This window comes from Musca autumnalis, unplaced genomic scaffold (assembly GCF_047663935.1).
Source record: "Musca autumnalis isolate F117 unplaced genomic scaffold, ASM4766393v1 scaffold_5, whole genome shotgun sequence".
Taxonomy (NCBI): domain Eukaryota; kingdom Metazoa; phylum Arthropoda; class Insecta; order Diptera; family Muscidae; genus Musca; species Musca autumnalis.
Window position 1 is genome coordinate 99446850 of NW_027412088.1, and position 25183 is coordinate 99472032.

The 25183-nt window shown below is 35.5% G+C and overlaps 1 protein-coding gene across 1 annotated transcript; it reads left to right on the forward strand.

Moving 5' to 3' along the window:
• The first annotated feature begins 2055 nt into the window (after positions 1-2055).
• LOC141386703 (ATP-binding cassette sub-family G member 1-like) lies at positions 2056-24966 on the forward strand. Its single transcript, XM_073955621.1, has 8 exons — positions 2056-2164; positions 10836-11171; positions 11241-11479; positions 11709-11968; positions 21341-21509; positions 21601-21857; positions 21944-22318; positions 24937-24966. The coding sequence occupies exons 1-8, from the start codon at positions 2058-2060 to the stop codon at positions 24964-24966; spliced, it is 1773 nt and encodes a 590-aa protein (XP_073811722.1). The 5' UTR covers positions 2056-2057.
• The last annotated feature ends 217 nt before the right edge of the window (positions 24967-25183 follow it).

A 25183-nucleotide genomic window follows, 5' to 3' on the forward strand; every position in this document is an offset into this window, starting at 1 on the left:
GATGCGCATTAAAGTCCCCCAAGACCAGACGATTATGACCTTCCAAAAATCGGGCTTATGTTAGGCACGTAAACTGAGATACAGCTATTTCTCGGTGGGATGTGTACGTTCAGCAACTCTATCTCGGCAGTTCCACACCTGACTGCTACCCCCATACATTCCATGTCCAATACAGATAGGTCTGTATTGGACAGACTGGTGCAATAGCAAAGCTAATCCCCCACCTCCACTACTGGTGCGATCTCTCCTTAGCACATTGTAACCATCACAATGTTGTAAGCTACAGTTGTTGTTGAGCTTGGTTTCTTGCACCGCAGCGACCTTGATGTTCTTCCGACTCATGAAATCTACTATTTCCTCGATCTTACCTCGGAGTCCATTGCAATTAAATTGCAAAAAGGATGCATTCTCTGGGATTGGGACAACAAAGGCTGGTGTTAAAGGCTGCGTGTGCGGTTGTTGTCGAGGGGACTGCGGGGAGTTTCGTAGTCAGACGACGAGGGAGTTTCGTAATCCGACGACGACTCACTGAGGACTGTGTTCACGCAGCATGCAGCAACATAGTCCCTGTCGTAGTCCCTCACGTGGACAAGTCCAGAGCACTCCTGACATCTATTGCATCTCACCGAAGGTTGGATGTGGGTGAAGATGCGGATGTGACAAACTGAGCACAGATATATTGGTCCTGGGTTTTACTCCGTCCCGGCACGGACCGAAAGAATTCGGAGCAGGCATTCTACAAAATCGCAACAAATAAAATTTAAAGCGCAAAACTCAAATATGGAGATGAAAGACGAAAGTAAGTAGGACCATTTTCCAAAAAGAACGGAAGAAAAAATCGGTCTAAGAACAAGGAGGGTTTTGGTGCTTATACCATTATCTCAGGAAGTATTGACTTACTCCGGAAAAGCATTGTACCGTTTGAAATGAGGCCGATAGAACAACCTTCCAAAAAAAAAAAAAGAATCACAACGATGCGAGAGGAGCTCTTAAACTTTACTTTTTCCGAATTTTGTGTGGGAGGTACCCGAAGGAGTGGACCGGTATAATAATATGAGGTGCAAAGTAAGCACCAATCAGAAACTTTTGCGAGAATTATCTTGCGGATTTGCCATTTTGGTTGGTGCCGTCAGGGTTTCTTGGAATATTAAGGCCAATATCGCACGAAGAAAAAAAATTGTACCGTCATAAAGGCGGTCGCAAGGACAACCTTCTGAAAAAAATTCAAGACGATCCGAGAGGAGCTCTTAAACTTCACTTTATACGAATTGTGAAAGGTACCCGACGGAGTGGACCGATATAGTCTATATTCAAACCCGATCTATATCTAGAAGGAATAATACGATGTGCAAAGTTAGGACCGATATTTCCCTTCGATAGTTATCTTTTACACTATTTTACGGAAAATTTTTTAAACTTTGTGTGGGAGGTACCCGAATGATTGGACCGATATGGCCATCTCCGAACTTAAACTAAAAATAAAATAATACGAAGTGCAAAATTTGGTTCAAATCTGCTAATTCGTTCGAGAGTTATCGTTCGCACCAGCCAGCCAGACAGACGAACATATCTAAATCGACTCCAAATTGTCTGAAACGGATTTCGTCCAAACATACTTGGGGTCTAAAACCATTATTTCGATTAGTCTAAAGACAGAGGGTACAAAAAGAGAACATAATTTGAAAGTATTTTTTCTATTCTCAGTAGACTGTATTCTTTATTGTTTTAACGTTCGAGGAACGATATTTCCTTTGTTCAAAGGGTTTTGACGAGTAGGACGGACTACGTATATTTAAGGTAGTAGACATAATCTAAAAAAAACCAAAGGACAAAATTAGGAAGGATTTAATAAAAATGTCGATGCAAAAACTGTTCAAGGGCCAACCGTAGATTTTCACGATATCGATATCAAATTGCAGGGTATCGATTTCAATAATCAATATTTGTTTTTTTGGAACACTCTACTGAATGTGTATTATGTTAAGAGACTACAAGTTAATATTTAAATTTATTTTATTGTTTCTTGTTTGGTATTTTAAATAAAAGGACAGAAACAAATGTTAAAAGGATTAAGTGGTGAATTTCGTGCTGGTGAATTGACTGCCATTCTAGGCCCATCAGGATGTGGAAAAACAACGCTTATAAACCTGCTGGCAGGTTATAGGTAAGTATTACATTATTAATGATACCAATGACTTTATTGTAACTGTAATCGTAACAGCGGTATTTAATTTTTTCCATAATAAATGTTTCTCCTCTCCTTTTTTCTCGCGATACCTCTTAAAATGAATTATTTATTTACTTTACTTAGAAAAGAATTTTTCTGAAGATCTTCAAGACCAGAAAACGTGGAATTTTTAAAGAATTTTTCGGAAGATCTTCCAGACCAGAAAACGTGGATTTTTTTAAAAAATTTTACTGACGATCTTCAAGACCAGAAAACGTGGATTTTTTAAAGAATTTTTCTGAAGATCTTCAAGACCAGAAAACGTGGAATTTTTAAAGAATCTTTCTGAGGATCTTCAAGGCCAGAAGACGTGGAATTTTTAAAGAATTTTTCTGAGGATCTTCAAGACCAGAAGACGTGGAATTTTTAAAGAATTTTTCTGAGGATCTTCAAGACCAGAAAACAGGGAATTTTTAAAGAATTTTCTGATGATCTTTAAGACCAGAAGACGTGGAATTTTTAAAGAATTTGTCTGAAGATCTTCAAGACCAGAAAAAGTGGATTTTTTAAAGAATTTTTCTGAAGATCTTCAAAACCAGAAAACATGGATTATTTTAAAGAAATTTTCTGAAGATTTTCAAGACCAGAAAACGTGGAATTTTTAAAGAATTTTTCGGAAGATCTTCCAGACCAGAAAACGTGGAATTTTTAAAGAATTTTTCGGAAGATCTTCCAGACCAGAAAACGTGGAATTTTTAAAGAATTTTTCGGAAGATCTTCCAGACCAGAAAACGTGGAATTTTTAAAGAATTTTTCTGAGGATCTTCAAGACCAGAAAACAGAGAATTTTTAAAGAATTTTCTGATGATCTTTAAGACCAGAAGACGTGGAATTTTTAAAGAATTTGTCTGAAGATCTTCAAGACCAGAAAAAGTGGATTTTTTAAAGAATTTTTCTGAAGATCTTCAAAACCAGAAAACATGGATTATTTTAAAGAAATTTTCTGAAGATTTTCAAGACCAGAAAACGTGGAATTTTTAAAGAATTTTTCGGAAGATCTTCCAGACCAGAAAACGTGGAATTTTTAAAGAATTTTTCGGAAGATCTTCAAGACCAGAAAACGTGGATTTTTTAACGAATTTTTCTAAGAGCTTCAATACAAAAAACGTGGAATTTTTAAAGAATTTTTCTGAAGATGTTTAAGACCAGAAAACGTGGAATTTTTAAAGTATTTTTCTGAAGATCTTCAAGACCAGAAAACGTGGATTTTTTTAAAAATTTTTACTGACGATCTTCAAGACCAGAAATCGTGGATTTTTTAAAGAATTTTTCTGAAGATCCTCAAGACCATAAAATGTAGATTTTTTAAAGAATTTTTTTGAATATCTTCAAGACCAGAAAACTAGGATATTTTTTTAGCAATTTTTCTGAAGTTCTTTAAGGCCATAAAATAGTAGATTTTTTAAAGAATTTTTCTGAAGATATTCAAGACCAGAAAACGCGTATTTTTTATAGAATTTTTCTGAAGATCATCAAGACCAGAAAACGCGTATTTTTTATAGAATTTTTCTGAAGATTATCAGAACTAGAAAACGCGGATTTTTTAAAGATTTTTTTTGAATATCTTCAAGACCAGAAAACGGGAATTTTTTAAAGAATTTTTCTGAAGATCTTCAGGACCAGAAAACGTGGAAATTTTAAAGAATTTTTCAGAATATCTTCAAAACCAGAAAATGTGAAATTTTTAAAGAATTTTTCTGAGGATCTTCAAGGCCAGAAGACGTGGAATTTTTAAAGAATTTTTCTGAAGATCTTCAAGACCAGAAAACGTGGATTTTTTAAGAATTTTTCTGAAGATCTTCAAGACCAGAAAACGTGGATTTTTTTAAGAATTTTTCTGAAGATCTTCAAGACCAGAAAACGTGGAATTTTTAAAGAATTTTTTGAAAATCTTCAAGACCAGAAAACGTGGATTTTTTAAGAATTTTTCTGAAGATCTTCAATACCAGAAAACGTGGATTTTTTAAGAATTTTTCTGAAGATCTTCAACACCAGAAAACGTGGATTTTTTTAAGAATTTTTCTGAGGATCTTCAAGACCAAAAAACATGGAATTTTTAAAGAATTTTTCCGAAGATCTTCAAGACCAGAAAACGGGAATTTTTTAACGAATTTTTCTCAAGATCTTCAAGACAATAGAACTTTTAAAAAATTTGTCAGAAGATCTTCAAGACCAGAAAACGTAGAATTTTTAAAGAATTTTTCTGAGGATCTTCAAGACCAGAAAACGTGGAATTTTAAAGATTTTTTTCTGAAGATCTTCAAGAGAAGAAAACGTGGAAATTTTAAAGAGATTTTCAGAAGATCTTCAAGACCAGAAAACGTGGAATTTTTAAAGAATTTTTCTGAAGATCTTTATGACCAGGAAACGTGGATTTTTTAAGAATTTTTCTGAAGATCTTCAAGACAAGAAAACGTAGATTTTTTTAAAGAATTTTTCTGAAGATCTTCAAGACCAGAAAACGTGGATTTTTAAGAATTTTTCTGAAGATCTTCAAGACTAGAAAGCATGGATTTTTTTTAAAGAATTTTTCTGAAGATTTTTAAAACCAGAAAACGTGAAATTTTTAAAGAATTTTTCTGAAGATCTTCAAGACCAGAAAACGTGGAATTGTTAAAGAATTTTTCTGAAGATCTTCAAGACCACAAAACGTGGATTTTTTAAAGAATTTTTCTGAAGGTCTTCAAGACCAGAAAACGTGGATTTTTTTAAAGGACTTTTCTGAAGGTCTTCAAGACCAGAAAACGTGGAATTTTTAAAGAATTTTTCTGAGGATCTTCAAGACCACAAAACATAATTTTTTTAAAGAATTTTTCTGAAGATCTTCAAGAACAGAAAACGTGGATTTTTTTTTAAGAATTTTTCTGAAGATCTTCAAGAACAGAAAACGTGAATTTTTTTAAGAATTTTTCTGAAGATTAAAGAATTTACTCTGAAGATCATTAAGACCAGCAAACGCGGATTTTTTAAAGAATTTTCTCTGAAGATCTTCAAGACCCGAAAACAGAATTGTTTAAAGAATTTTTCTGAAGATCTTCAAGACCAGAAAACGTGAATTTTTTAAAGAATTTTTCTGAGGATCTTCAAGACCAAAAAACATGGAATTTTTAAAGAATTTTTCAGAAGATCTTCAAGACCAGAAAACGGGAATTTTTTAACGAGTCGAACTAAAGAATTTCATATCCACCACTGTTTTTATGTCGTCTTTGCTTTGCAAAGAATACGAACATAGGAGTGTTGCTTCAATAAGCGGGGGTAAAACAACGAGAAAGTTGTTGTTTTTGCATTACGCATTGATCAACAAGGCCGTGCTGATGCCTATTATTGTTGTTGGCGTTTTTTTTGAAGCAACACTCCTATGTTCGTATTCTTTGCAAAGCAAAGACGACATAAAAACAGTGGTGGATATAAAATTCTTTAGTTCGACTCAAATTGTAGGGTAATCAGTTTTAGGGCCATATAGCAAATTTCTCATTTTGTTTAATTTGCTGGATGGGCTTATTGACCTGTTTATCGATACAGAGTCGGCGGAAAAGGGAACTGATGAAGTTGTTTGGTGACAACTGAAACTATAGTATTCCCTACCCTCTGCCCGCAACTAATCAATTTCATATCCACTGTAAAACATTTTGTTGTTATTCAAATACTTGAATACAACAAAATATGGACTAAAGCTGAAATAAACACAAAGATGTAAAATTCTGCAGTCCAACAATAAAAAACGTCAACAACAATAATAGGCATCAGCACGGCCTTGTTGACCAATGCGTAATGCAAAAACAACTTTCTTGTTGTTTTTACCAGTGTTTGAATTTGCTACCAGCACAGCACTGAAATCACTAAAAATATGCTATTGCTATGCTGTGCTGTTTTCAAAAACAAAATCGAAAACTGTTGCTGTGCTATGCTGCGAACATAAAAGTAGCATAGCACATGGTCTATGCTGTGCTTCTGAAATCTTCACAGCACATAGCATAGCATAGTCATCAAAATCAAAAACGAATGCTGTTGCTATGCTGTGCTGCGAACATAAAAGTAGCATAGCACATGGTCTATGCTGTGCTTCTGAAATTTTCACAGCACATAGCATAGCATAGTCATCAAAATCAAAAACGAATGCTGTTGCTATGCTGTGCTGCAGACATTTCAACAGCATAGTAAATAGCCGCAGTCAAGAAAACAAAAACGAAAACTATTGCTGTACTGTGCTATGAACAAAATCAACAGCATAACATCAAACATAACCCAAAAAAATGTTTGATGGCAAAGAAGTATGTATTTGAAATATAACAGAATTTGCTATTGACCTGTGAAACCATGACTAAATGCACATTTCGATATTTTTAACACACTACTATGTCTATTAATTGACAAAACAGTAATATATAATTTTTTAAAGTACCAAAAAATCTCTTATGTCAAATTGTTACGAATCTCTTTACCTGAATGAAAAATTTGAGAAATAAGGAAAGAAACCCCATGACTATTTGCTGATTATTATTATTGGTCTACTGTAAAAAGCCCAAACATTCCTGTATGTTCTGCAACTAAATAATTGTTGTTATAGATAACAAAATTTCAAAGAAAATATTGAATAATTGATCGTTCTAAAACTATTCTTAGGACAAACAAATATAAAAACATTTCGATAGACCGCTAAAATATAACAAATTTGACACAAAATATTATAAAACAAGTAAAAAAGTATCAGTCGGCCTTGCCGACAGAGATATACCCTCATCCTGTATGGATAGAAATACTTTTTTTCCCAAAAAAAACTTATGTATTTAGGGGGGGTTTCAAAATGTTGGCCGTATGCACCGACAAAAGTATGGATAGGATTATCACACTAGCCTGCGAAAAACATAATATAGCTATGTTCGGTAATATATTCGGTTCGAGCCTTCCAGGCACTACATATGGTGCCATAGAGGTTTTTTACAACTTACGGGCTCTTTTCTCAAGAAGTATGGACTTGCCTCTGAAAAAACTTTTACTGTCGTTATTGAAACAGCTAATGCAAGTTGTTTCAACAAAAACCAAAGTGTTTATTTATTATTGTCTTTTTATTGTCTTTTAATTAAAAATCAAAGTGATTCGAGAGCAGGTCTTAAAGTGAATTTATCCAAAATTTTGTGTGGGAGGTACACGAATGGGTGGACAAATATAGTCCATATTCGAACCTGATCTATATCTGGTAGATATTTTAGGATGTGTAAAGTATGAACCAAATCGGTCACTCCCATCAAGAGTTATCGTGTGCACAATTTTTTCGAACATTTTTTAAATTTTGTGGGGGAGGTACATGAAGGAGTGAAACGATATGACTTATCTTCGAACTTAAACTAAGTTTGCACAAAATATTACAAAGACCAAATTGTGGACTTTTCTCAGGAAGTAGACTTGGCCCTGATGAAGATTATACCGTTATATGAGGGGCAGTGGATGCAAGTTGCTACAACAAAAATCAAAGCGATTCTTGAACAGGCCCTAAACTGAACTTTACCGAAATTTTCTGTGGGAAGTACCCGAAGGAGTGGACCGATTGAGTCTCAACATTGTCAGTGAACTATAAGTATTTATGCCAAAATTCATCTGACAACGCCAACTCCTTTTATATTTGGCCACCGTTTATTCGAACTCGCGACATAGTGCAGCGTTTTTTGAGGTTATGCGCCATTATCTCGGGAACTATGGACTTGCCCTCAAAAAAAATTACAATGACGTAAAAGAGGCCGCACGAACATCCTGTTACAAAAAATTTCATAACGATTCGTGAGGTGTCACTAAACTGCACTTATTTCAAATTTTGTGTGGGAGGTACCTGAAGGAGTGGCCCGATATAATCCATATTCGAACCTGATGTATGCCTAGAGGTAGTATTACCATATGCAAAATTTGGTTCAATTCGGTTACTCCCTTCGAGAGTTATCGTGCGCACAAATTTTGCGACAATTTTTGAACATTTGTGGGGGAGGTACCTGAAGGAGTAGACCTATATGGCCCATCTTCGAACTTAAATCAAATCTGGACAAAATATTTCGATACCCAACATTTAAACCGAATCGATTGATCCGTTCGAGACTTATCGTGCGCACCAGCCAGCCAGACAGACCGACAGACAGACGGACGGACATTTCTAGATCTACTCAAAATTGTCTGAAACGGATATCATACAAACATACTTGGGGTCTAAAACCATGGTCGTATCAAAGTGTAAATACCCTCTGGGGGTATAAATATAGTAACAATAGTTTCTTGAAACTAATTTATTTAGTCGGTAATCACACTAGCATTTCATTTCATTAAACAACTTAATAACATTTTGTGTTTCTAGATCAAGTTCCACAGTAGAGTAAAATCGTGAAATTGATGTAGTGGAGAATTCGATCTAAGAACGCCTAATTTCATGAAATTTAATAAAATTCTCGCTATTGGCGTCTATGGCTTATGGAAGCGAACTTCGAGTTTCTAAATGCATGTTATTGCCACTTGTACCTGTTTTAATATATGTACTAGAGTGGTTTTAAAAATCGATGCCCAATTTTTATGCGGCACCCTCCTAAAACGTTTAGTTTTGTTAAAAATTAAGATTGACAGAGTTTGAGCTCAATCGGAGTATGTTAACACGTGCCACTGGTGCCTCAAAGTTTCCATGGGCCCTTTATATAGCCAAAATTAAAATCTGACCCGATTTTCAAAAATCTTTGTGGGATTACTCGCTTGTAAACTGTTTTCATCGATTGGACAATAAATGTGATCTGTAAAGTGAAAATTCGCCAATACAAATTAAAATTAAAATTGGTCCCCATTTTATAGGGCCAAAGGCGAATTTTCAGAAAATCACTCTATAGACCACATTTATTATCCAATCGATCAAAAAAGTACCATGTATGTACCTTGTAAGCAATAAACAGCACTGAACAACTCATAGGGCCATTATTATAAGTTATCTTTTACTATTGGATGTATTTGAAAACGCAATATAAACGAATTTGAAGACATTAAAAATATAATTTTCACATTTTAATATTATTTTAACCGGAACGCTAAAAAATCTGATCGAAAAATCCAAACTAAAACCAAAGAAAGCTTATTTATAATAATGGGGGTTAGTGAGTTTGCTGGGTTAACATTAATTATGCTATGCTATGTAGAAATGTTTACAGCACAGCAGAGCACAGCAATCGTTTTTCGATTTCATGACTGTGCTATGTGCTATACTACTTTTATGTTCGTAGCATAGCACAGCAACAGTTTTCGTTTTTGTTTTTGAAAACAGCACAGCATAGCAATAGCATTCGTTTTTGATTTTGATGGCTATGCTATGCTATGTGCTGTGAAGATTTCAGAAGCACAGCATAGACCATGTGCTATGCTACTTTTATGTTCGCAGCAGAGCATAGCAACAGCATTCGTTTTTGATTTTGATGACTATGCTATGCTATGTGCTGTGAAGATTTCAGAAGCACAGCATAGACCTTGTGCTATGCTACGTTTATGTTCGCAGCATAGCACAGCAACAGTTTTCGATTTTGCTTTTGAAAACAGCACAGCATAGCAATAGCACTCGTTTTTATTTTTGATGCTGTGACTATGTGCTATGCTGCGTCACTTTCACAGCGCCAGCATAGACCTTGTGCTGTGCTGTGAAAAACTAGCAGCAAATTCAAACACTGGTTTTTACCCCCGCTTATTGAAGCAACACTCCTATGTTCGTATTCTTTGCGAAGCAAAGACGACATAAAAACAGTGGTGGATATGAAATTCTTTAGTTCGACTCAAATTGTAGGGTAATCAGTTTTAGGGCCATAAAGCAAATTTCTCATTTTGTTTAATTTGCTGGATGGGCTTATTGACCTGTTTATCGATACAGAGTCGGCGGAAAAGGGAACTGATGAAGTTGTTTGGTGACAACTGAAACTATAGTATTCCCTACCCTCCGCCCGCAACTAATCAATTTCATATCCACTGTAAAACATTTTGTTGTTATTCAAATACTTGAATACAACAAAATATGGACTAAAGCTGAAATAAACACAAAGATGTAGAATTTTACTTAAGATCTTCAAGACCAGAAAACGTTTCTCTGTCTGTTTCGGAACAATTATAAAGATTGTTTCGGTTCGTTTTCATGGTCATTTCACAACAGAATCGTTTTTTTCTTGGGGACCTTGCCAAAAGTTGTTGACATAGGTCAATGATTTTGGTTTAGCTGCCATATAAAACGTTACCTTGATTATTGATTCCACAATAATAACAATTTCCTGATAATGCTGAATAATGCCGATTTTATTAAACAGTACATACATTTTAAGATAGTCACGTTCCATTTGAGTGGACCCTCTAATTTCTATTGTGATATCTGCCCTGATTATCTGGCATTGATATCGAAATCGAAGAAAAACAATGACAGTACATTTTTTACCGGCAAATATGGTCACAATGAATACCAGTGCCAAATAGAATGAATATATTTTTAACGGACATAATCTTCCTTTTTCAACGAATTCTTAATTGCCATATTTGCCTCTATTAACTTTTATTTTTCACAGCCAGCTACAATGTTTTTTTTTAATATCTATATTTTCTTTGTGCATTTTTTCAGAATTAAACGTGCTACGGATAACATCTTTATTGACGATAGACCACTAAATAGAGACACATTTAGTAAAATTTCCCGTTATGTCCTCCAAGAGGATCATATGGCTCCATATTTTACAGTTATGGAAACAATGATTATGGCTTCCAAGTTTAAATTAAACCCTCTCTGTACCCTACAAGAGCGTTCTGCCACAATCTCATCACTTTTGGAATTTTTTGGTCTGGAAGAACAGGCAAATACAAAAATATCAAATTTATCAGGTGGCGAACTAAAACGGGTGTGTATTGCAGTGGAACTAATTACTAAACCCGTGGTGATATTTCTCGATGAACCAACAACGTAAGTTGAATATTATTGTACCATGGAGAAGAAGTTTGGCTTTGATCTAAAAAATGTTGCCACTTTTAGAGGTTTGGATGAATCCGCCGCCTATCAGTGTTTATTGCAGCTAAAGCAGTTAGCCCAAAGTGGGCACACTGTCATATGCACCCTGCACTCACCTTCTTTTCGGTTGTTACAATTGATTGACAATATTTATACAATGGCCGAGGGGCAATGTGTCTATCAGGGCGCTGTTCAAAATATAGTCGAATATTTGGAAGAATTTGGTCTGACGTGCCCGAGGCATTATAATCCAGCCGATTTTCGTAAGTGTTTTATTCTAGCCATAGCCCAACTAACAGGTTCCCCAGCAAAAGCTTCTTATCATGATGTTTTTATTTAAATGTCAAAATTGTGTTCTTACTGTGATTCAATCACAAAAGAGTATTTTGGACACGATCAGCTGTTAATTGGGCCATGATTCTTAGCGACAGCATTATAATCTAGCCTTAAATCTTACCTTAATACACAAATTATCAAACTTTCTTCATATAGTCATCGAAGCAGCAAGCCATGCCTATGGTAACTTTCACGATAAAATGGTAACAGCTGTTGATAATGGCAAAGTAATCAAATGGCGCCCAATTTATGAGAATATCTTGCAAAATGAACAGATACAAAATAATGATAAGAAATCTGCGAAAAATTCTGAAATGGAATCCGTTATGGAATTAAATGAATCCCTTAAAACTTCGTGGTGGTTACAATATAAGTGCCTAGTCCAGAGGATACTTATTAGCACTTGTCGTGATAAGGTAAGTTTTGAAACTATTCACGGTGCTCTTGAACCAACTTTAAATGAAAGGTACTTACATCTGGGAAGTTTTTGCGGATTCTGAAACTCAATGTTCAACAATCGCCGGAGCAATTTAAAATAAATTGTGGTCAAAGTTCACATTTTTAGGGGATTAGCAGTGAAAATTCTATCTACGAAGATATCATAAAAGTCAATTTTGTACAGAATTTTCACAGCTAGCACATTTTCTTTAGCCCCATTTCGATAGGACTTGCGGTTTCCAAGCAAAATCGCGAAAACCTAAAATAAACCTAAAAATGTGAACTTTAACCGCGATTTATTAAAAAGCGCTCCGGAGATTTTTTTTGTTTTTTTGATTTTTCTCATCTATGAATATTGCAATTTCAGAATCAGCAAAAACTTCCCAGGTGAAAGCTCCTATCATTTAACGTTGGTTCAAGAGCACCATGTATTTGCTGTACAATAAATGAATCGATTATATAATAAAAGCTCTGTTCCTTTACGTGCAAGAATCTTCAAGTTTTACCACTTTTTACTCGAAAAGCGTTCCTTTACTTCTGACACCATACAATTTATATGGGAGCAGTCTACAACTTCTACTACTTTTGCCGGTTTTACAATTTTCAAAAGTAAAGGAACAGGCCAAAACACACATGAAAATAATTACAACAAAATCTCAAAGTTCTTCGACATTGGATTGATCCGGAACCATATAACATCCGTGTTCGGGCCGGCGTACGGTAGTTCAGAAATTGATTTTTCTGGCCAAAAATCAAAAGTTTGTTTTATAAAACAAACTGAATTTGTAGACGGAAAACTTTAAACCCTTCAGAAGGCAACGGGAAACCACTGAAGTAAGATCCCTTGTAAACCATGCATCTATGAATATGAACAACAATATACGGCCCTCATTCTCCGGAAACGAGAGGGTGTTAAGAATCCCCGGAGGTAAAACAATAAATACTTTAAATATCGGAACATGGAATATACGAAGTCTATATGAATCTGGCAAATTAGCAAACGCAATATCTGAAATGAAAAAACTGAATATAGATATACTAGGAGTGTGCGAAACTTGGTGGCCTGATAGTGGAGATTTCACTTCGCAAAACATGAAAATCTTTTATTCTGGAAATCTGGATAGAAACCATAGGAATGGAGTAGGAATAATCATGAAGGAAAGTATAGCAAGATTCGTAACAGATTACATACCGAAATCGGACCGAACTATGTTTATACAACTCGACACAAAACCAGTAAAAATAAATATAATTCAAGTATATGCTCCCGCTGCTGACAAAAGCAAAGATGAAATCAACGACTTACTAAGATTAACAAAATCTCACGAAATTACCATTATCCAAGGTGATTTTAATGCGAAAGTGGGAAAACACATGGTTCCTGGAATTACGGGTCAATACGGTTTAGGATCAAGAAACGAAAGAGGTGACAGACTTGTACAATTCTGTCAAGAATACAAAATGATAATAACTAACACCTTGTTTAGCTTGCCTGCAAGACGTTTTTTTACATGGAAATCGCCAATAGACAGAAATGACAATGTTATTAGAAATCAGATCGATTATATTCTTATAAACAAGCGCTTTAGCTCAAGCATAAAAAAGACGTCGACATACCCGGGGGCGGACGTGCCATCGGATCATAACCTATTAATGTCTAAATTACGAATTAAAATTTCTGCATATGCTAAGCGGACCAAACAAAATAAAAAGATTGATATACAGAAACTACAGGATCAAACAGTTCGAGCCAATGTGAAACAACTTTTAAGCCACGAACTAACCTCAGTCAACAATGAAAATGTAGAAAATATTTGGGAATCCATAAAATGCGCCATTAAAACTATTGCTGACAATAATCTGTCCTATACAGAAAAGCCACAAAGAAAAGATTGGATGACAAAACAAATACTGGACTTAATGGAAGAACGGCGAAAATATAAGAATACGAATTACGAACTGTACTACGAAATAAATAGAGAAATACAGATTAATATACGCCATGCCAAAAATGAATATCTTAATGATCAATGCAGAGAAATAGAGAGATTGCAACAATTACATGACGACTTCAATCTTCATAAAACAATTAAGGAAGCTGCTGGAATATACAACAGAGGAATACCTAAAGTACTATACAATGAACATAATGAACCTGTTTTGGATACTATAGACAAGAAAAACATATGGAGCAAGTATATAAAAATCCTTTTTACTGACGAAAATCGGTCCATCTACGAAAGGCCGGTAGGTCAACAATTATCTGGGACATCTATCACAAGATCGGAGGTTGAAACAGCAGTAAAGGCGCTAAAAGATAAAAAAGCATGTGGACCAGACGAGATTCCTTCCGAATTGTTGAAGTTAATTGATGGTGAAAACATTAACCTTCTGACGAAACTTTTTAATTATGTTTACGAAACTAGTAAATATCCCAAAGATTGGCTCACATCCATTTTTATAACCATTCCTAAGAAAACTCGTCCAAAATTTTGTAATGACTATCGATTAATTAGTCTAATGAGCCACGCACTCAAAATATTTCTAAAGATTATTCACTCCAGAATTTACCGGAAATGTGAAAATGCAATGGGGACCACCCAGTTTGGTGGGAACCCGCGAAGCTTTATTCGCCTTACAAGCGTTAGTTCAAAAATGCCGAAATTCGCAGAAGGACGTGTTCATATGCTTTATTGATTATGAAAAAGCATTTGACACGGTCCAACATGACAAAATGATAGAGATTTTATTGTCCGTTGGAGTAGAAGGCAAGGAGCTTGAATGCATAAAAAGTTTGTACTGGCACCAAACAGCGCAAGTCAACGTCAATGGCGAACTGACTGAAAATATTAATATTTCTAGAGGTGTTAGACAAGGTTGTGTCCTGTCCCCTCTACTTTTCAATATATACGCTGAACGAATATTCAAAGAATCAATAAATGATATCCGGAAAGGAATATATGTAAATGGAACGTTCATTAACAACATAAGGTATGCTGATGACACCACTCTTATAGCTGATAATATGTCAGGACTTCAAGAACTCGTCAACAGGCTGACCACTTGCAGCGAAAAATACGGTCTTAAAATTAATATCAACAAAACGAAATACATGGTTATCAGTAAACGCCATACATATACTAATGCGGCCCCATTAAAAATTAATGAAATAAATGTGGAAAGAGTCCAAAGCTTTAAATATCTGGGAGTTATAATCAACAACGAACGGGACATTTCTAAAGAAATAGCCTGCAGGATTGAAATGGCTAGAGACACATTCTTTAAATATAAAAAAGTCTTTACAAGCCTTAATGTAAACTTAAAAACTAAAATAAGATATATTAAAACATATGTATGGTCTGTCCTATTATATGGCGTGGAAACATGGACCTTAAAATCCGTAGATATGAAAAAACTCGAAGCCTTTGAGAAGTGGACATATCGACGCATCCTAAAAATATCGTGGACACACTTCATATCAAATAATGAAGTTCTCAGAAGATTACACAGAGAAAAAGAGCTGCTGAATAACATAAAGAGACGAAAAACATCATACTTGGGACACGTTATGAGAAATCAAAAATACAAACTGCTGCAAAGTATTATCCGTGTAAACTTTGAAGGAAGGCCGACAAGAGGGAAGAAACAACTTCTGTGGATCAACAACATCCAAGAATGGACCGGCATACGTGACGTCATAAACCTGCTAAGCGAAGCTAGAAACAGAGAGACTTTTACCGATATTATAAACAATATTTAATAATTCAAACTATTGTAATATTATACTTATATTTGCATTTTGGTCGCCAACATTCGAAAATCGAATAGGCAAATAAAGAAGAAGAATTTCTATATGGGATTCGATAGTAAACAAATTAAGGAAAGGAAAACTAAGGAAACCAAAACTTAGGTTAAAATATTGGAAGGTTAGGCGTGGGTTGCCCTAAGGACGAATATTTTTCCCATTTTTGGGAGATATGTAATTTTTGCAAATTTCTGGAAAAAGAAGTAGCTACCTATTTCTCGGAAACTATAACAGTGTTAATTTTTTTTGTAAGGTAGGTAGGATTGTGGTCTTTAAAAAATTTAAATAAATTACCGTAGCGTTTACACTACATGAGCTATTTTATTTTTCCTCAGGTACTAAATTTTATGAAATTGCAAATTTAGTTGACTAGAAATTTTGTGGAACGACATGGAACAATGTTCTGTTTTCACAGAGAGATGCCCGAGAGTCTCCTCTGTTAATCCATATATACTTTTGTACCCGTCGCGTTCCGTTGTTTAACACTTTTTTTAAATTTATTTAAATTATATAGCTAAATGTGTTTTTTCCATACCGTTTACAATATGAATTACAGCTTTTTTACATAAATTGACATTTTTTGAGTATATGAGTTTTTATAAGAGTTATATAAGTTTTAATTTTTGAAAAAATTTAACTTTTTTGCATTTTTTTTTTAATTTGTGAAAAAAAATATGAAAAAAAAAATTTCTTTAAAAAAATTTTTTTTTTAGTTTTTTGGTATTTTTATAGTTTATTTATTGGCGTTTGATCATCTTTAACACAGTTTATACAGATGGACACTAAGCCCACCAGTAGTGCGATTCTCTAACTCATTTTTTGAGTTACCGACAAATGTCGGTAAAATTAAAACGCAAAATTATGAATGAAAAGTTCAAATAAAAGTTGACAACACTGTTGCTATCGGTAGAACTTTACGACTAATTTCTTTTGGTCGCTAACTTACCGAAAAATATCGTTAATTACCGAATTTATAAGCATATTAATTTTACCGACAATTGTCGGTAACTCAAAAAATGAGTTAGAGAATCGCACTACTGATTGTTATGTTTGTTGTCAAAAACATTATTGTGATTTAAAATACAAAGAAACTCAAATCACATTAATATAAAATCTATTATGTTTGTTGTCAAAAGTTGTTAACAGAACTCTGAATGGCCGACCTTCTATAGGCCTTGATCTTTAATATATAGGAAGATATAAAAAACACAGAAACACTGATAGTTTTATGAAAAATAGTAAAAAACTCAAAAGTTTAACTTTGACCTTGAGTTTCTCTGCAAATACCTGACCGAATTTGACCGCTGATTGTGTTATCTGTTTAACAAAAAAAAAATTATGAAAATATCTCTATCCGTTTAAAAGTTACAGAATTTAGACCAGGAACAAGTAAGAAAAGCGTTAAGTTCGGTCGGGCCGAACTTTTTATACCCTCCACCACAAATTTCAGCCATTTCGGTGGATTAATGTGGCCACAACCTTCAAAGTACCGAAATTCGGAAGGTACCGTTCTATGGGGGCTATATGATGGCGTGGACCTATACCTACAAATTTCTGGGGGAAAGTTTTATACGCCTAAAGAAGACTAAATACCAAATTTCAGCCATATCGGTGTGATAATGAGGCTAAAACGTTCAAAATATCGAAAATCGGGAGATATTGTATTATGGGGGCTATATCAACACATGGACCTATATACACATTTTATGGTAAAAATGTTTCTTAGCCTCTGGAAACACAAAATACAAAGTTACAACCGATTCTTTGGTCAAATGGGTCTAATACATTCAAAATATATTAAAATGACGCGTACTTTATAAGGGGTCTTATGTGGGGACTATACCAAAACGTGGACCTATATAACCCAACTTTGGTAGGAATGTTTTCTGGCCTCTGAAGACACAAAATACCAAATTACAACCAATTCTGTGGTCAAATGGGTCTAATACATTCAAAATATATTAAAATGACGCGTACTTTATATGGGGCCTTATATGGGGGCTATACCAAAACGTGGACCTATATAACCCAACTTTGGTAGGAATATTTTTTGGCCTCTGGAGACACAAAGTACCAAATTACAACCAATTCGGTGGTAAAATGGGCCAAATATCTTAAAAATTCCTTAAAACGACGACGCGTCACGCGTCATTTTGTATGGGGGCTATACGAAAGCGTGGACCTACATAGCCCGCTTTCAATACCAAAAGTCCTACGTAAATATAACATATTTTCCCAAAATTTCATCAACCTACGTCAATCCGTTCGGACGCTAGAGTGATTTCCACAGACGGACAGACGGACAGACGGACGGACATGGCTATATCGATGTAGAATTGCACGCTGATCAAGAATATATATACTTTGTGGGGTCTACAATGATTATTTCGAGTAGTTACAAACGTAGTGACAAACTTAATATACCCCCATCCTATGGTGGAGGGTATAAAAAACGATTGTGAACCGGCGCGCCGGTGGTTGCCAGCTCGGTGTACATATGTTTGAGTATTGTATTGTTTTTCTGCCTTCTCCGGATTTTTTGGTCCTTACCGGGAAGAAGGAAAGGCAAAGCCTGATATTCATGTGCTCGGTTTGTCACATCCGCATCCACCACACTCAAGCTTCGGTGAAATGCAAAAAATGTTGGGAGAATCACACATCTCGATGCTAGTTCTGAATTCCTTTATGTGAAAGACTGCGACAGGGTCTTATGTTGCTACATGCATCGTGAACATGACCCACAGTCTTGCCGCTCCCATACAAAAGTGGACAAAAATAGAATTGACGAATTTTTGCACAAGTACTTATGAGGGCACATGAATAAAAATTTCAACTTTGGTCCCTATTGGTTCAGATTTGGATATAGCCCCCCTTATATATTTTTTGTCGATTTTGCTACAACTCGTTCAATTTTGATCGAATAGCCTTCAAATTGAATATGTGTTATTTTCTTAGGCCCCTGAGTAGTTTCACCGATTTTAGCAAAAATCAATTCAGATTTGGATATAACCCCCATATATAACATTCCAAGATTTTGCTATAAATCGCTCAAATTTTGATGAAAAGCCTTCAAATTTAACATCGGTTGTTTCCTCAGGCCCCTGTTCAGATTTACCGATTTTGATTTAATTTCGCAAAAATCGGTACAGATTTGGATATAGCGTCCATATATATCTTTCACCGATTTTGCTATAAATCGGACAATTTTTAAAAATAGCCTTCAAATTTAACATAGGATGTTTTCTTTGGCCCTTTTTCAGTTTCACCGATTTTGACAAAAATCCGTTAAGATTTGGGTATAGCTCTCATATATATATTTTCAATCGTGTCATCTCTATACAATTGTCTCCATCAGCAGATCGCGCGAATTTAATTAGCATGGAAAAGTTAATTAGTCTAGTTTCAGAAAGTTAACCATTCGCCGCTTCAGAGAACTGTCCAACCTTTTTAATGTTCGGGTAGCAGAAAGGAGGTCCCGGGACATCATAACTGCTGCAACCGCTCACCAAATGTCCCAGCAGAGCCGACTGGATTAGCAACTGAACGTGATCAGCTTCGTCGTGCCAACCCCAGAGTCAGAGCGCTGGCAGTGAAAGTTAACAGGTTGGTCGGTGAGCATAAGCGGAACAAGTGGTTAAATAATCTGAAGATTTGCCGTCCTCAACTTGACCCCACTCAACTTCCCCGCCCTAAAATTGTTCCCCCAACATAACCCACCTAAACTTTACTCCAAAAGTACACAAACATTTCTTTTAAACCAGTAAGGAAAGGATCAAAGTCGGGCAGGGTCGACTATATGATACCCTACACCACTGTGAATTTGTAAAATATAAATCGGAGCTATATCCATATCTTAACCGATTTCTATATAATTTGGCACATTTATTTCCAGACCGAATTCAGTCACACATTCCCAATATCATTGAAATCGGACTTATGTAGCGTGTTTGGTGCAGCAAATACGCGAAATCAGCCGAAAATATATATGGGAGATATATCCAAATCTGAACCGATTTCGATATAATTTAGGACACTTATTTCTAGACCGAATTCAGTCACACATTCCAAATTTCATCGAAATCCGACATACGTAGCGTGTGTCGTACAGAAAATACGTGAAATCGGCCGAAATTTTATATGGGAGCTATATCCAAATCTGAACCGATTTCGATATAATTTAGCACACTTATTTGTAGACCGAATTCAGTCACACATTCAAAATTTCATCAAAATTGGACGTATATAGCGTGTTTGGTACAGCAAATACGTGAAATCGGGCGAAAATATATATGGGAGCTATATCCAATCCAGCTATATCAAATCTTCCTATGGCTAAAAAATTGTAGTCCCCAATTTTCAGCTGAATCGGACAAAAAATGCGACTTGTACGTTGCGAACAAAAATACATGGACAGACGGACGGACATGCAGAAATCGACTCAGAAAGTGATTGTATGTATGTATATCCCCAAATTGAACTATGGCTCTATTTCGTTTCCTTTTGTATGTTACATACAAATGCACAAAGACATAATACCCCTTACCACAGTGTGGTGTAGGGTATAAAAATATATCAATTCTTTTTGATTCGAAGAGATACGCAAGTCATTTTAGTAGACATGTCGAGCAGGTGATAGGTGATAGCAGGTAGTCGAGCAGGTGATAGGGCGAGGAGAAGAGGACTATGTCGCATTAGATCTCTTCTTGCAGAGGAGAAACCACCACAATTTACCATGGATGATGTTGCGAACATCATCAGGAACGTTAAATCATCCAAAGCTTTGGATCGTGATGGAATCTGAATTGTAATGTTGAAACAGCTGGATGAACCGGAAGTTGAGTATCTCACTAAAATTCTTGTCCTGTCGCTATCGATCTCGCCCTTGTCGCCCATTTGGAAAGACTCTTGATGGTTAACTCGTCCCCAGCGTCGGTCATCAGCATAGATTTCGCAAGCAGCTCGGCACAACAACAGCGCTGCACGCCATCTCCACATATATCAGTCGGGAACTAAATCTGATTTAGTGACGTTTAACATATTAAAAGCCTTTGATTTTTTCCACACGGTTTGAGGACATCGAGCAGACTACGTTCCGATCACGTTAGCCATCAAAGTAGAAATCCCGTAGAATGAAACAGGGAGCGTCTGAAGGTGGAGTGATATTTCCGAAACGTTTAACCTCTACCTTTCCTGTATTCCACTCGCTCCAGACGCCATTGAAATCGTTACGTATTTGACTGATCATACCAACTTTTTCCACGCGAGGAATATGCAAATATCCCCTCACTAAATCTGCGGCCATTCTGTTCTTCACAATGATACCTACCCGCTAAATGTTTTCCGTTTGATCCAAAAAACCTTATATATGAAATGTTATGGCGATCGCTTAACGTTAACCCGTGCCAACCAAACGATCTTTGTTTCCATTGTAATTAGCATGGCGCCAACGGGACATTTTCACGAAAATTCTCTAAATTATATTATTTGTCATTTGCAAAGCAATATACAATACGGAAGTCAGTCATATTTTCTTTTCTATTTATAGCTCAACATTGCTTTAAGAGTATTTGCGCATCTGTTTCTGTCTGCATTAGTGGGTGTGGCATATCTTGGCGTTGGACAAAACGCTTACTGGGGAATGTACAACTACCACTTTAGTATGCTGTCTGTGGTGGTGTGTGTCTTTACAGCAATGTGTCCAGCAATATTATCAAGTAAGTATTCGAATTATTCCGCACTTTAAAAACTTATAAAACTAAACTCCACATTTTAAAAATAAATCTCTTCCCAATTTTTTTCTTGCAGCGGGCACTGAAATGAAATATCTCCAAAGACAAATCTACAATCAATGGTATTGTTTGAGTTCATACTTTACGGCCCTGATAACAACACATGTTGTGACAGTTTTGATCATGTCTATAGCGGCTTCGGCCATTCTCTATTGCATCAGCTATCAACCGATGCAACTCTTTCGTTTTGCATTGTTTACGGGTATACTGTTCCTCACATCGATGGTGGCATCAAGTTGGGGTTTAATATTTGGAGCTCGACTAAAGCTAGAGGTGAGATTTGAAGGAATTACCACAAAAAATCACTCAAACTACATTATCAAAACTAAAATATTTGTCTTTATGTCTCTTACCTGTAGCATGCTTTTTTCCTAGGCCCCACCTCAATGTCAGTTTGCATTATTTTGGCAAATTATGCCACCGAACGGGACGACTTGAATTTGTTCGAAAGAATTGTCATGAACAGCAGCTGTTTGCGTCACTCCCTGGAAGGTATTTTGGCGGCCTTATTAAAATTCAATCGTCCCGATTTGATATGTCCGCCTACGGAATTTTTCTGTTTAATGGAAAAGCCACAGAGGCTGCTAAAGCTAGTTGGTAGTTCAAATGTGGATTACAGCCAATCGGTGATATGGTTATTGGGTTTCTATGCCCTCTTTACAGCAGTATCATATCTTGTTCTCAAATGGCGCCTAACGGGTGCAAGAGTATCACATTTGCAGTTAAAATCATTCGTAGGGAGTTATTTATGTTTGCATAAATATTATGGGTAATTTATTGGGGTTTGTTATTCTGTTTATATTTTTAATATTTTGTTTTATAAGATTTGTAATAAAAATTATGTATAAATTATGTATAAATATAAATAAATGTATATAAATATTATGTACATAGATGTGTGTGTGTAAGGGCCCGTTTATGTATGTCGATAAGAAAACCAATGCGGAAGAAAAACTACCAAATTTGAGTGTGTATTTCAAATTTGTTTTTTGTTTTGAAGCAAAAGCAAATTAAATAATACATATTTCAAAAACTAAAGTTTGGGTGTCTTTCATGCGCACACATTTTCGTTTCGAAATACATAAACTGGGGGTAAGTGTGTGTTATTATTTGAAACGGAAACAAGATAAGGCTCCTAGTGTGCACAACCTAGTGCAACTAGGTAAATGTGCTTACCTAGACACGGTGCGCCTTAACTAAATTTAAATCAAAGGTGCTTACACTTGGGAAGTTTTTGCGGTTTTTGAAACTACAATGTTCATAGATGAGACAAATAAAAAAAAAAAAAACAAAAAGAATTGCCGGGATTTTCAAATAAATTGCGGTCAAAGTTTACATTTTTAGGGTTTTGTAGGTTTTCACGATTTTGCTTGGAAACCGCAAGACCTATCGAAATGGGATTCAAGAAAATGTTGTAGCAGGGAAAATTCTCTATAAGATTGACTTCAATGGTATCTTCGTAGGTTTTACCATTTTTGATATATTAGCTTGGAAACCGCAAGACCTATCGAAATGGGATTCAAGAAAATGTTGTAGCAGGGAAAATTCTCTATAAGATTGACTTCAATGGTATCTTCGTAGGTTTTACCATTTTTGATATATAGAAGTTAAATTTGGGACAATGTACTGACTGTATGGCCCCCTATAAAACAATGTCATGCAGGGTGCACCATAACTAACTTTGAATGAAAACCGCTAACACCTGGGAAGTTTACGGGGATTCTGAAACAGCAATGTTCATAGATGAGACAAATCCAAAAACAAGAAAAAATCCCTAGAGGGATTTAAAAAAAAATGGCGGTCAATCTTCACATTTTTAGGTTTATTTTAGGTCTTCGCGATTTTGCTTGGAAACCGCAAGTCCTATCGAAATAGGGCTAAAGAAAATTTTGTGGCTGCGAAAATTCTCCAGAGGATTGACCGTTATGATTTGTTCCAAATACAAAAATTAGTAACTTTTAGTATTTTTCATACACTTGTAGTTCGAATTTCCAAAAAAACTTTGGTACATTTTTCTAACTCTCCATTAGTAACCCTCATTCCAAATTTCAGAATTCTTCCCGTCTGCCTAATACAAAGGGTACCATATTTAGAACATCGCATTCCAAAATTCTAATTGCTTTTAAAAATGGTTCCCCATATTTGTAATTATTGTGGAAATTCTTTCAATGTTAAACGCGAATTTTTTAAACACGTAAAATTGCATTGTAAGGATTGTGGACAATTGTTTGGCGATGCCAGTCAATTAAAATTCCACCAATTGTCACCACATACTAATCAACAAGAACAACCAACTGTATCGCAGATGAATGCACCTAAAATAGACAAAATTAATCGGGCCGATAAGCTATGTGCAGAGTGCAACGTTACAGTGAAGAATATGATATCTCATATTCGAAGTGAGAATCACCGCAGTGTTGTTAGAAAAAATTTGGAAAAAAATATAAAAATTATAAAAAGTGCGTTCAATCAAAACATTACATGTTATGAAGTGGAAAATACTAAAGACATTATATTACCCCGTGATTTTCTAAAAGACGCAAAATACTCAATAATAAAATGTTTAAAATTTGAGTTGATTGAAAAAAATTGTATCAAAGTCAATATGGAGCTGCAGGGACAATATGTGAAGCCCACCGCTGTAAAAGAGAATCAGTCAAAATCTACCGAGTCGACAGCAACAGAACAAGTGTTTAATCACATATCAAAGACTGTAATAGTGTCCCTAGGTGATGATCTAGATGAAATCTTTACCAACCATGAGAATGAGCTTGTCGACAAATCAGATGAGTTTCAAGAAAGAGGTTCTGGTTGGGCCTTGGAAAAACTTTTAAAAATTGACGTCAATATTAACAAAGTCAATTTAACTAGTGGGTCACAATTCATCCCAACACCAACAACATTGAGAACAAAACATGCATGCATAAACATTCAAAATAAAGATGAATATTGCTTTAAATTGTGTATGGTAGCGGCACTAAGTTTCCCGAGAACAATGAATGTCGATAGAACATCTACATATAAAGTCGATGTCAAGCAGGATGTCATCCGTCTCGATTCAGGAATAACATTAAACTTTATGGGTTTAAGTTTCCCATTGGCTCTAAAGGATGTAAAACAATTTGAAAAAGCCAACCCCGAAAACAGCATAAATGTTTACGGATATGAGCGATATTCCATTGAAGGCCCATACTACCTTACAAAAGAGGAAAAGAGACATCATGTTAACCTGATTTTACTCAACGATGGGGATAAATTCCATTACATATGGATTAAGAACATGTCACGGTAATATATCAACATTTAATAATGCTAAATAAATTATATACTAATAATTCTGTATTTATTTCAGCCTCTTGAGATCACAGTTAACAAAACATGAACACGCATCATATATCTGCAACGGCTGCGTTCAACATTTTCATAAGGAGAAGGACCTCGATGTTCACAAAAAGCAATGTGGAGGTGTAGTTTGCAGCATGCCCAAGACAAAGAAGGACGCGATACTCAAATTTGGAAACTACAAAAAGATGCTGAGGGTGGGCATTAGTATATATGCTGATGCTGAGAGCGTATTGAAACATAAGGAGCAGGAACCC

Bases quoted from the DNA above. Each gene is read 5' to 3' on its own strand.
- LOC141386703 (XM_073955621.1), top strand. From the start codon at position 2,058: ATGTTAAAAGGATTAAGTGGTGAATTTCGTGCTGGTGAATTGACTGCC. The intron at 21,510-21,600 runs GTAAGTATTCGA...TTTTTCTTGCAG, and splicing joins GTGTCCAGCAATATTATCAA to CGGGCACTGAAATGAAATAT. The intron at 22,319-24,936 runs GTAGGGAGTTAT...TATTTATTTCAG, and splicing joins ATTTGCAGTTAAAATCATTC to CCTCTTGAGATCACAGTTAA.